The 12,999-nt window shown below is 42.7% G+C and overlaps 1 protein-coding gene across 6 annotated transcripts; it reads left to right on the top strand.

Annotated features, from left to right (window-relative positions):
- The first annotated feature begins 1,348 nt into the window (after positions 1-1,348).
- Lamtor3 (late endosomal/lysosomal adaptor, MAPK and MTOR activator 3) lies at positions 1,349-12,729 on the top strand. Of its 6 annotated transcripts, none has more exons than XM_075981260.1 (8): positions 1,349-1,484; positions 1,699-1,744; positions 2,492-2,526; positions 5,336-5,443; positions 6,783-6,841; positions 9,482-9,615; positions 10,055-10,118; positions 10,644-10,862. In XM_075981260.1, exons 4-8 carry the CDS (start codon positions 5,412-5,414, stop codon positions 10,715-10,717), a joined length of 363 nt encoding a protein of 120 aa, XP_075837375.1. In that variant the 5' UTR covers positions 1,349-1,484; positions 1,699-1,744; positions 2,492-2,526; positions 5,336-5,411; the 3' UTR covers positions 10,718-10,862. The 6 variants fall into 6 exon arrangements, with proteins under 6 accessions (XP_075837375.1, XP_075837371.1, XP_075837374.1 ...); XM_075981259.1 differs by having other exon boundaries at positions 1,359-1,494; XM_075981261.1 differs by having other exon boundaries at positions 1,402-1,542.
- The last annotated feature ends 270 nt before the right edge of the window (positions 12,730-12,999 follow it).

Below are 12,999 nucleotides of genomic sequence, written 5' to 3'. Positions count from 1 at the left end.
AGTAGAAGGAGAAATAGGCTCCTTGGTGTTTTGAGAGCTTCTGGGTTGGAGCACGGTGATACAGGAAGGACATTTTTCAGCTTTCAGTAAGCAAGAGCAGATGAAGACAGATCACAGTTGAAAAGGGTAGGTTCCGAACGGATTCACTATGGAAGGTGGAACACAGGTGCCATCACTTGAAGAGTTAGGAGACCGGTGAGAATGGGACCTGAATCATATTATGCAAGAAAGAAATTAGCCAGCCCATTAGAGCCGGCACCCAGGAGACAAAGGCAGGTAGATTTCTGTGAGGCTGAGGCCAGCTTGGTCCACATAGCAAATGCTAGGCCAGTCAGATATACAGTGAGACCCTATCTCAAAATAATAATTTTTAATTGAAGTATTTTAATAGTGAAAAGGCAAAGACTTTTAAGAATGTCCCTTTCAATTTCTCATGTCACTTGAAACAATCTGAACTGACTAGGCGGAGGTCATTTGTTGAGCTCAGTAGTTAACAGTGCCATCCTCCCAGACAATTGTAGGTAATACAGCATTTCCTCTATGTGTTTGAGTGTTTGCGCTCTTACTTTTAGGGTTCGGAAATGAAGATTAGGCATTTATTCCCATACATCTGCCTTTTTTTTTCAAGGTACACTACTGTTAAGAATACATGAGGTAAGAGAAAATTTGTAGCAAAAGCCACCAATTTCATTTTTCCTGAGACCCCAGACAGTCACTGGGCTGTGACTTTGATCCGAGGTGATTTCTGTTTGTCTCTGGGATTCTACAGAAGTCCACTAAGCTGACTACCACGAAGAATTACCAAAGCGTCAATAATGAGAAGCATTGGGCCAAAGCAATTGGACTGTTCTTTTTTTGTTAGCATTCTAGTCTTCCCCGTACGGTAGGCTTTCTTAAATGTACAAAACACTAAACAAAAGATAGACAGTTTTTAGAAGGCACAACTAATGCAGACTCAGAACCTAAGAGGCAACCCAGTACTTGCATGTTTAAAAAAGACGTGACAAACGAGCCTACCGCTCATGGCTCCTGAACTGACTTTAAGTGAAAATTCAAGAGTACGAAAATGGGGTCATCTAGGGACCTGGGACTTCTATCAAATACGCTATTCAGTCCGTGCTCCTCAAATGTCTTCATTCATAAAATTGTATGTATGTGTGTGTGTGGTTTTTAAGGAAAAGGATTTATGGAAAAGGGTGTGCATACTCGCACAGGAACGTCTTCCGCTGTAGGTGTGATGGGTGAAAAAGAAGGTGCTGAGACCTCAGGAGCTAGCCGGGCGGCTAGTGGCGCAGCGCGCAGGTGCAGTTTCCGCCAAGTCTCCCCGGAACTTCCGAATCGCCGGGAGCGAGGGTATAGGAAGTTCTTCCTGGAGCGCCGCGGAGGTCACGAGTCATGTGACTGGAGCTTGACAGGCGGCTTCCGAGAGGCGACTGAACTGTGGGGACACCCGGGCAGGTCGCCCCAGGCTGGAGCGCGCGAGGGTCTGCAGAGGTCGCCCCTTCTTCCGCGCGGGGACCCCTTCTGTCCGGGCGGGCGGAGGTGGGCCGTCGGGGCTGGCCACACGGACGGGTTTCCAGACCCAGACCCAGAACTACGGCTCTCGCCGGATCTGGCGAGGGTGGATCCCGGGATGCTGGGTCTGGGAAGGGAAAAAAGCCCAGGGTGCTGGGGCAGTCACAGAAGTTTCTCTTCCAGGCGTATAGGTTGATCCTGCGGGAGAAAGGGGTTCATCATGGCGGATGTGAGTGACACCCGTTCCCGATAAAAAAGAGGATGTGGGAGGGTTGCATGAGGCCACTGAGTGGGGAGAGGTAGAAATTGGTTTTGTGCTGAGCCCTGCCCATCTTCCCGGGTCCGTTGTAGGGGACTGATATGAGAGTGGACTCGCAGGGTCCTGAGTTTCTCTCAGGAATGGTTGTGGTGAATCACTAATGTACCTTAGCCTGAGAGAACTGTATTCTTCCCACTTCCCAATCCTATTGGGGCTCACAGGAGCTCCGGGCAGTTAACACTTTTCTAAAGGAGGAATGGCCGCTCTCTCATCAGTACCTGTTCCGTTGGTATTGTTCCTGATTCCCACTAAGTCCTCCTGATGTCTCATTGTTGTGATCTAAAAGGATTTCTTTTTTTTTATTTTTAATTTATTTATTTATTAAGGATTTCTGCCTCCTTCCCGCAACCGCCTCCCATTCCCCTCCCCCTCCCCCGATCAAGTCCCCCTCCCTCATCTGCTCAAAGAGTGTGTGATTATCTCTCTATATACATATAATATAATGTATATCCCATATATATATATATATGTATCTATGTATCTATAAACCCAATGAAACTGAGGCCTAGAAAAAAAGGTTAGTTAACTTCTTCCAAGTTATACAAATAAAAGCTGAAACCCCCAGTTAAAAATGGTGACTTATGTCCTTTAAGGGGGATGTGGCAGGGCTATGAGAGCAGACTGTAATATGATCTTTAAAACATTATTCTCTTTCAGGATCTAAAGCGATTTCTGTACAAAAAGTTGCCAAGGTAAGAAAATACTCATTTATTGCCAAATAAATTCTGTGTAACATTAATCTTACAAAGTATTTTGTTTCACCCTTTTAGGTTAGTATTTTATATGTGTCATGGTGATGATTTCCCATATTTAAATTCACAACCAACCCCAAGTATCGTAAGTGATGGCTTGAGTTTACAGATCGAGAACATCAAACCAGAGCTGTCACGTGACTTGTTCACGCTCAATAGGAAATAGGCGCTGGAGCCCAGGACTTAGACTTCGTGCCATTCTGAAGTTTTTAAAAACAACTTATCATAGTTGTTTATTGGGTCGTAGGTTGGCTCTTTAGGTTGGAAAAATGAATGTTAGCTTGGACTCTTGCTTTCATTGTTGAAAGTGTTCACATATTAGCTTATGCTTTTACTCTGATTATAGATCAGTAGAAATTAAAGACAGCGTGTTCTGGTTTTAATTTATATGTTCTATTTTTCTTTTTCTTTTTCTTTTTTTGGTTTTTCAAGACAAGGTTTCTGTGTAGCTTTTGAGCCTCTCCTGGAACTAGCTCTTGTAGACCAGGCTGGTCTCGAACTCTCAGAGATCCGCCTGCCTCTGCCTCCTGAGTGCTGGGATTAAAGGTGTGCACCACCGCCCAGCTCATATGTAGTATTTTTCTTATGTCGTCATGAAGAAAACACTATTGGTGTGTTAAATAAAATAATGGGGAATCTTTAATTTTAATTATCTTCCTCTGACTAAATGGTCAACTATGGAGACTAGCTGCTGGTTCTTTTTCACACAGATGGCCAGAATGATGGCAGTTATAGCTTTACCTGCTAGCACATGACCACAGAAACATGGTACAGGCTAAAGCCCTGCAGGGAAACGTTAGTGACTAGTGGGAGAACTAACAGTTGCTTTCTGACCTTATAACTCTTCCAACATTGAAACTTTTCTCATTACTGCTTACAAATAGTTTTGGGAATGCAGACTGTCGTCATTTGCGTTCTACTTTTGTGATAAAACACTGGCTGAGAGGAACACAGGGAGAAAGGATTTGTTTCGTCTTGCAGACTACAGTTCATCATGAAAGGGCAGGGCTGGGGCTGAAGCAGAAGCAGAAGCTGTGGAGGAATGCTGCTTATTCACTCGCCTCCCCGCATCTTGTGTGGAGGTTCCCTCTTCCCACATGACCCTACCTTGGATCTACTTGCCAAAAAACGCACCAGTACACAGACCGATCCACTGTCTGGTTTTTGCTTAGTATACTAAAACATTAGAAACACCGTGAAAGTGAGCTGGGCGTGTGGATGGGCCTGGAATCCCAGCATTGGGAAGGTGACAGAAGTGGAGATCCTGTCTCAAAGGAACAAGGATGGTTAGATGTCTCAGCGGGTAAAGGCAGTGGCTGTGAAACTGATGCGGGTGCAGTGACACGCACAGTGGAGGTATAGAACTGACCACACACGTTGTCTGCTGACCACATGCTTGCACACATAGATAAAAACATTTGAAACAGCAGCTGAAAAGCAAAAGAAACTGAGGTGGTTTTTGTTTGTTTGTTGGGTTGGTTTTTATCGAGTCATTTCAGGGTGACTGTTTCTTTTGTTTGCCTTCCGATAAGGAATAGGCATCTTTTCTACTCTGCCACCTCTGATTGGCTTCCATGTTTCATTCTTTGTGTTTTCCATACTGTGAAGTCCCTGAGATTTCCTTTGATGTTCATGTGTGTGTTTTTATCCAACTGCTTTCCTTATGGTAAGGCTCATACATGAGATATGTGCAATTTAAGCATGCTGTAAAGGGCTGGGAATGTATGTCAGTGATAGAGAATTTGCCACGCGCTTGAAAGGTTCAGTCTGCAGTACTTCCAAAGGGGCAGAAGAATATTTGCCATAGCATAACGGTAGGGAGGGACTAGTGCCACCCTTTTCATAAGGACTGAGTGCACTCTGATTCATATTTGCAGACTATTTCTTGAAACAGATTTATTAAACCTTAAGAACAGAAAGAGAAAGAAGGAGGAACAATAGCATTGCGAACACTCAGATTTGTTGCTACAAGTGTGGGTTTAGTGGGGTTCATGCATTTTCGTTGTTTTTGTTTATTTTTAAATTGTTGTATATGAGTGTGGGTGTTTTATGTGCATGTTTGCTTGTGCACTGTGTGTATGACTGGTGTCAAGTTGCCAGGACTGGAGTTACAAATGGTTGTGAGTTGCTATGTAGGTGCTGGGAATTGAACCTGGGTTCTTTGGAAGAGCATCCAGTCCTTTCTACCACTGAGCCATCTCTCCAGCTTCATAGGTCCATGGTTTTAACTGCTTTATCTCTCTACTTCTCCACAAAACCAGACTAGTTCCAGGTATCAATACAATGTATTTTTAATTCCCTGTTAAATATCGTTCTTGGGTTTATATTTTAAAATCTAGTTGTGACCCCCTTCCCAATATCTCAGGCTTTCCATGTTTTAAAATAGCCAATATTTTATAATTATATGAAGAACAGTTTGGTTAGTTTTTTGTGGCAGGTTTGCTGAGATGATGGGGAGACGGTTAGGGGCTGAATCAGGGTCTTATGTGTGCTCCGCAAACACTCAGCCACCCCGCAAACACTCGGCCACATCATAGACCCCAGCTGATGTCTTCAATACTAGTGGAAGGAACACTGTTTTTAGAATGAAAATAGTTTGTTTCGTAAGCTTTAGATTTTTACTGATTAATAAAATTTACTTCTAAAATATGTCTGTTGGTGGCTCAACAATTATTAGTAAAATGTATGCAGATAGCTCTTGGTCTTTTGTGTAGAATTGAAAACAGCTTCTCTGTGCTTTGATTTCTAGAAAGGAGTGCTTTAGGAATGGGGCTGTCCTGCGTTCTTAGGCTGTGTCTCTGAGGATTTGTAATCCAGTAAAAAGAATGAACACCCTACTTTTTCACCTCCTCTTTTGGTGTGTTGGTTACTATGTAAATTAATGACTATGGCAATTACAAAATTTTACTTGTGCACAGATTTTTCTAAGCATTTTGAATAACAGGTATAACATATTGAGCATTTGCCTTTTTATTTGATTTTTTTTGAGTAGACAGTATATTTATAAAATTCAAGATTTAGAATCTTCTCATGCCTGTCGTCCAGTCATGTAGTTCTGCTGCTAGAAGCATCTGGTGATAGAGGCATTTATTCCTTACAAACAGACACGGATGAGTGTACACTTGTATACACACGTGTGTGTGTGTGTGTGTGTGTGTGCGCGCAATACACAATACACACAAGGTCTACTTACACATTTTGTTATATAATTTGTTGCTTAAGTTGCATTTTCCAAACCTGAAGTTTCTTTTTCTCTTAAGAATATAACTTTGAGGGGCTGGAGAGATGGTTCAATAATTAGGAGCACTTGTTGGTCAGGCAAACGACAGGGAAAGGTTAGGTTCCCAGCACCCTCACTGGGTGGTTCAGCTGCTTTTCAGTCCAGCTCTATGGAATTTAATGCTCTCTTCTGACCTAGGGAGGCACCTTCCTGCATGTGGTACATATACAAGTATGTACACAGAATAAAGAAATAATAATGAGAACATATGGCTCAGCAGGTAAAGACGCAAGCTTGGGTCCTCAGAACTCGCCTGGACTCGGGCTCCTGTAGTGAAGTGGGAGAATCCCTAGAGCTCATGGCTGCTAGTCTGGGTCTTCAGAACTCGCCTGGACTCGGGCTCCTGTAGTGAAGTGGGAGAATCCCTAGAGCTCATGGCATAGTCTGGCATATGCAGTGGCAGACAAGAGGCCTGAGGTTATCGCCTGCCTTCCACATGCACCCTGCGTCATCTCTCTCTCTCACACACACACACACACTTGAGAATTACCATCATGAGTCTGAGGTTATCGCCTGCCTTCCACAGGCACCCTGCGTCATCTCTCTCTCTCACACACACACACATACACTTGAGAATTACCATCATGAGTCTGAGGTTATCGCCTGCCTTCCACATGCACCCTGCGTCATCTCTCTCTCACACACACACACACACACTTGAGAATTACCATCATGAGTCTGAGGTTATCGCCTGCCTTCCACATGCACCCTGCGTCATCTCTCTCTCTCACACACACACACACACTTGAGAATTACCATCATGAGTCTGAGGTTATCGCCTGCCTTCCACAGGCACCCTGCGTCATCTCTCTCTCTCACACACACACACACACTTGAGAATTACCATCATGAGTCTGAGGTACATGTTTGTAGAAATCAAAATGATTTTGTAATACTGACTTTTGCTTTCTTGTAGCGTTGAAGGGCTCCATGCAATTGTTGTATCAGATAGAGACGGGGTGCCTGTTATTAAAGGTAAACTGAGTGCTTCGTGCATTTTACTTTTGACAAAATATGTGTTTTAAATAATTAGAAATGTATAAAGCTGGGCTGGAGAGATGGCTCAACGGTTAAGAGCATTGCCTGCTCTTCCGAAGGTCCTGAGTTCAATTCCCAGCAACCACATGGTGGCTCACAACCATCTGTAATGAGGTCTGGTGCCCTCTTCTGGCCTGCAGGCTTACACACAAAACAGAATATTGTATACATAATAAATAAATAGCTATAAAAAAAAGAAATGTATAAAGCTTATTTCAACAAATTAGAACGACTGTTTTAGTTTTTTTATGTACTTTTGTCTGTTGGAGACTGGATGTGGAACCTGTAGTGGGTTCCGTGTCTGCAGGACCTGGAATCTCTGCACGTGTTTACCATTTACCATAGGTGTTTTCATTTAGAAAAACGCAGCATGAGAGAGAAAGACGCCATGTGACAGAACTCACGTGGAGAGGTTTTTTATTGGGTAAAAGTGAATGGAAAAAGAGGGGAGGGAAGAAGGGAGACTGGCCCCTGGGGATAGAAGCAGCAGAAGAGAAGAGACAGACAGACAGACAGACAAGGAGAAAAAGGGAGAAATGGGAGGTGGGCAGGGCCCTTTGAAAAGGGAACGAAGGTGCACAGGAGGTGCTCTAAGCAGTGCAGCTGAGGTTGTAGCTGTCAGAACCCCAAGAGCAGGCCAGTACATGCCTGAATACTAACAGCAGGCCCAGTTTTTCATTGAAGATGCTTATGATAATGCAAACTATTAAATATATCTTTAGTATTGGAATTGAGTGTGCACGGCAAGCAGGCAGTCATCCTTGAACCATATCACTAGTTCAGATTGGTGGTTTTTAAATCTTACAAGGGTTTTTGCTTATTTATTAGAAATATTTTTTTAAAAACTTTAATGTCATAATTACTTTAGTTGATCTGAATATAAGAAGTTTTAGAAAATGCATCTTTATTAATTCTTGAGGCTGTCATGTGTGTACACAATGTGTTTTGATCCACCCAACATGAATTTGGCTGATTCTTAGTTCTTTTTAACATGTATTTGCTGTAACAGAGTCAGCATGAACTCAGATTGCTTACTTTTGTGTCTTGTGGCATGATCCAAGTGGATGTTTGTAGGCCATGGCTGCTTGCTTGTTTTTGGCCAAGACCTGAATAATCCCACAGAAACTATATTAATTATAACATTGCTTGGCCTATTAGCTTAGGCTTTTTATTAACTAACTCTTACATCTTAAATTAACCCATTTTTATTATTTTATATTTTATCACAAGGCTTATGGTTTACCGGTAAGGTTTTGGCTGGTGGCTCGTGTCTTTTTTTTTTTTTTTTTTTGGTGTCTCTATGACTCCACCTACTTTCTCTCTATACCTTTGTTTAGATTTTTTTTGCCTGGTGTCACTTGTTAAGCCATTGACTGAAAGCAGCTTTTTTAATAGACAGTGGCAATAAAAAATATTTACAGCATACAGAGGGGAATTCCACATCATCTTCCCTTTTCTGTCTAAATAAAAAGGATGGTTTTAACTTTCACATAGCAAGATTACATACAGCAAAAAAGATACCAAGCAAGAATTACAGTTACAATATTTATATTTATTTTATTTTTTTATTATAACTAAGGAAAACTGTATTTTTCTTCAACTTTTCAAAGACCCCAGAAGGATATAATATTATTTAAGTTAACAAGAAGTGCATTGTAAGCAACTTTTAAAACTCTAGAATTGACAGGGACATCTTGCTGCCTGGACAGTCACCCAAAGTTCTTCTGTATCACTGGGGTATCCATCTTCAGCCTACAGGCCCATAGTATCTGGCAGACTTTTCCATGAAGCAGGAAATTTGAAAAACTGTTTTGCTTCTATTGACAGCTTGTCAGTTAACTTTTTTGTTGCTATTGTTGTTGTTATTTTTTTGGTCCTGTGGTTTACAGTTTCTTTTCCATGTCAGGACAGACAGACATATAATTTTAGACATTAGGGTTACCACATTCTTTAGAAGTCACCTGGGTTAGTTCTTCCATTTTACACATTAACATGATCAAGTACAGAGAGAACACGGCCTGTCTGGAGCCATGCATTGAGTTGGTGACAAGCTGTGACAGGGTCCATTGTCCGTGGTGGCTGTCTTTCCTCACCTCTCTAAAGAGGGCTCAGGTGATTCTCCAGCCCTTGTGTCATTTCACAGAATCCTGTGAAACACTGGAGCTCCCTGCTTAGCTGATGCTGCTAACCTAGTCCAGCCTTTAGTGAGCAAGGGGACCTGAAGCAGGCAGCCAGCTATGGGACTGTCAGCGTCTATGAGAGACACTGCTTCCGGGGGTTTTATGAGAGCAAACAATTTTGTAGTTTTTCCCATTTTATTCTCACATATCCTCAGATGACCAGAATATTCACTTCATCATGGAAGTCAGCATATCTTTCCTGAGTTATGAACACTGAACTTCTGATTAAGTAATTTTTCCCATCTGAGTTGATGAGACCCAGGTGGTAGTCGTGGGGTTTTCAGCACTGTAAATGTACCTTTGTGCCTAGGTTTTATGTTCTTGTGCTCTTTTGAAAGTTGCTGTTAACCTCTTCCTGTCATGCTCTGCATCATTTTATTTACCGCTCATTCCACAGTGGCCAACGACAGCGCTCCAGAGCACGCCCTGAGGCCTGGCTTCTTGTCCACCTTCGCCCTTGCCACAGATCAAGGCAGCAAACTCGGGCTTTCCAAAAATAAAAGTATCATCTGTTACTATAACACCTACCAGGTTGGTATATTCAGTGTGTAGCTCAATGCTTCACTGGCTCATCTGTCATTTTTATATCTTTTGTATAAACTGTTTTTGGTATAATTTTAATATGAGGGGCACAGATTTTTTTTTAAAATTAGCCTTCAGAGTACTTATATTAAAACTAGGGTTTTTTGATGTTTTTATATCAGAAAATAGTTATTGTGGAAAAATACTTAAAACTTTAAAAATTAAGAGCTTGTTAGCCTGTGAAGTGCGCATTAGATCACTGTCAACTCCAGTAGATGGTGCCGTTAGCTTGCACAGCTGGGGATCCTCAGCACGGTTCCTCTGTTGTGACAGGTAAGAGCCTTGCCTGGAAAGTTCAGTGATCAGCTGTTTAAATCTGTTGTTCCAGCTGAATCGTAACTGTGTTTTCACCATGCAGCATGCGATTTAGACCTTATTCTCCTTCCAGGTGGTTCAGTTCAATCGTTTACCTCTGGTGGTGAGCTTCATAGCCAGCAGCAATGCCAACACAGGTATGTTAGAAGAATGGCCTGCGCATGCAGGCTGTGCTCTTTACAGTGCTGTCCCGGAGCCGGCCTGGTGGCCGCTCTTGTCAACCACCTGTATTTGTGCCGTGGCCACTTGATTCCTAGTTCCCACGTCTGCAGAATGGGGGCCTCTGCATCATCCAGGGTATTTCCATATGCAAATGGTATGGTCAAGAGATTGGTTTGATGCAGTAGAAGCTAGTCACACCCGCATTGCGGTCCGTGTGCTATTTATAGCTCACATTAAAACAGCCCACGGAAATGAAGGGTTACAGAACATAAGCAGGACACATTTGATGCTAAAAATGACTTCATGCTATAGACCCATCAGTTAAATTACAATTTTAAGATTTTGAATACTTATAAACAAGTTGAGCATGACTGAGAATTTAGTTTCTTAGTTTCTGTTGCTGTGGTGAGATACTCTGACAAACCCTGAGGAGGGTTGATTTTAGCTCAGCATTCATAAGAAGAATTTTCTAACATTCTAATTTCTTAAATCTCTTTTAGGACTAATTGTCAGCCTAGAAAAGGAACTGGCTCCATTATTTGAAGAGCTGATAAAAGTTGTGGAAGTGTCCTAATCTAACAATGGATTTGATGTCTTCCTTGTCTTCACCGCAACAACACCCTGCCAGTCCAGCAATCTTTAGACCACAGTAATACTTTATCTATGTGTCCAGAGGGCCGCTCTTCCACCTTACACTAAAGGAGAGCCTGTAGCTGTAATTTATAGACAGATCAATTGTTATATTTATGTGTATAAAGTCTTTTCTTACTTAGTGAGATCTGGGAACGCCACAAAAATGGTTCATTCTAGTGCAGCTCCCATGGAGTTAGTGTGGATGTCTGATAGAGTGGTGTCTGTCCCGTCGTTGGGATCAGAGTGGCACACGGATGCTCTGGAGCCAGCAAGCACACCTGCTGCACAGTTCTCCCATGCCACAAGCCACAAGACGCTTATGAGAATAATAATGAGGGCGTATTTTTTTTGAGATTATATTTTATTTCTTTGCATTGAGTGTGAGGAAGATGAATGGCTTAGTAAAGTAATAAAGTAAGTACAATCACTAACCTCCTCTGTCTGTGATCTCCGATAGATGAGTATTACTAATGGAGTTGATTCTTCTTCGAGGGTGCTGCTCTTCAGTGAGAACGCAAATCACTGCTCATGATGTCTCTTCTCCTCTTTCCGTAACAGTGCTTTAATGACTGTGTTCTTTCTACATTGGACATGCCGTGTTACTGAGTTCTGTTTCCAGTATCAGTATGTATATGAAAATGACAGTATAGCCATTTTTTCATACACAAATATAAATAAAATAGTATTTTTAAAAGCACAGAATGAACTTTGTATAGGCCTCTTTCAGACTTTCAAATTTGTAATGGACATAATTAATTCTGTCCTCCAGCCACATGAATCAGCAGTGACTGCTTCTTGTGAGTGTTGTATTGGAGTTGTTTTACTTAGTATATACTGTCAAAGCCTCATCCATGGGTCTGACTGAATCACCAGGACCAAGGTTTTATCTGCTAGATATGCCTAAGAGGTTCAGGAGTGGCTCAGCCATGACTCCCCTTGTCAGTTTGTCGCTGGGGTGCGTCAGTTCACAGGCACTGACTGCACCAGTCTCCAGCGCTCCCACTGCACATCCGTAGCGGCAATGGCCTGGAATGTCTGCTCTGGGGACAGCTTTCCATGTTGGAGTTGGTGCTAGCGCAGTCCTCGGATTCCGCAGGAAGCAGTTTTCCTCCCCTCACTTTCTAGCACAGTAGGAGATGGATTGCGAGGAAGGGAACCAGGTGTGCAGGTCCTGTGAGCGTGAGACAGATGCCACTGCACAGCCACGCAGCAGGGCTGCTTAGGGCTCTCTGGTGAGCAATACACTGTCAGCTCTGAGATGCAACCAATAAAATGCAGAATTCTTACTGTCTGGGTTACCACTTGATGTCTGGAAAGTTCTTGCCAGTAATGTGGTGCATGAAACAAAGAAGAATAAAGTAGCAAACTTGTTATTGAGGTGATAATTGTATAAGTGGCCAGCTCTGGGGAAGGCTGAAGCAGAAGGGTGGAGTTTAAGGTCAGCCTGGGCAACTCTGGCATTCTCAAAGAAATTGGCTTGAAAGGATAGAGTTGCAGCTCAGCGACAGAGCACTCACCTGGCGGATGTAAGGCCCAGGACTCGATCCTCAGTACTGCAGGAAAGGGTGGTTGCTTCATCTGAACACCCAAAGAAAGACGTGTGAGTAGGTGTGTGCACCCTGAAGATCATTAACTGTTCATGCTGCTGTAGATTTTCTATCTCAGGGAAAGTCTGGATACATTATTGATCATCTGTAAAGTCCTGCAGATGGGAATCACTAAATATTCTTTTGCACAGGTAACATAAAACTAAAATAACTTTTAAAATTCCACCTATTTAGTGTTGTGTGTGCATACGCACGTGTACTTGTATGGTGGTCAAAAGACAACTTGGGAGCCAGTTCTCTCCTGTGTAAGTCTGGGGAGCGAGCTCAAATTGGCTACACTCACAATAACAATAAGTAAAAATATTTTAAAGTTCTTCAAGCAACAAATAAAATGAGATACTTGCGGAGAAAGTTGTATTGGTTCTCGAGCAGATCAGTGGGGCTTATATGTGTGTGTATTCATTATAAGGGTTTGGTGCAGGACCCGGGAAGTGCAACCGTGGAGCATGCCCAAAGATGGAGACCTTCTCCACTCAGGCTTCTTCCTCTCTGGAGATCTGTCAGCTGACTGCTTGAGTCCTGCCCCACTCTGTTAACTATACATTTGCATCCCAAAGTCTGCCAACCTCACAGATTCCTTCCCAAGTGGGTTCTCCCTTTTTGGCCTGTTGGACAG

This window comes from Microtus pennsylvanicus, chromosome 7 (genome assembly GCF_037038515.1).
Source record: "Microtus pennsylvanicus isolate mMicPen1 chromosome 7, mMicPen1.hap1, whole genome shotgun sequence".
NCBI classification, from domain to species: Eukaryota; Metazoa; Chordata; class Mammalia; order Rodentia; family Cricetidae; genus Microtus; species Microtus pennsylvanicus.
The sequence above is the reverse complement of the archived record's forward strand: the minus strand, read 5'-3'. Positions and strand labels throughout refer to the sequence as shown.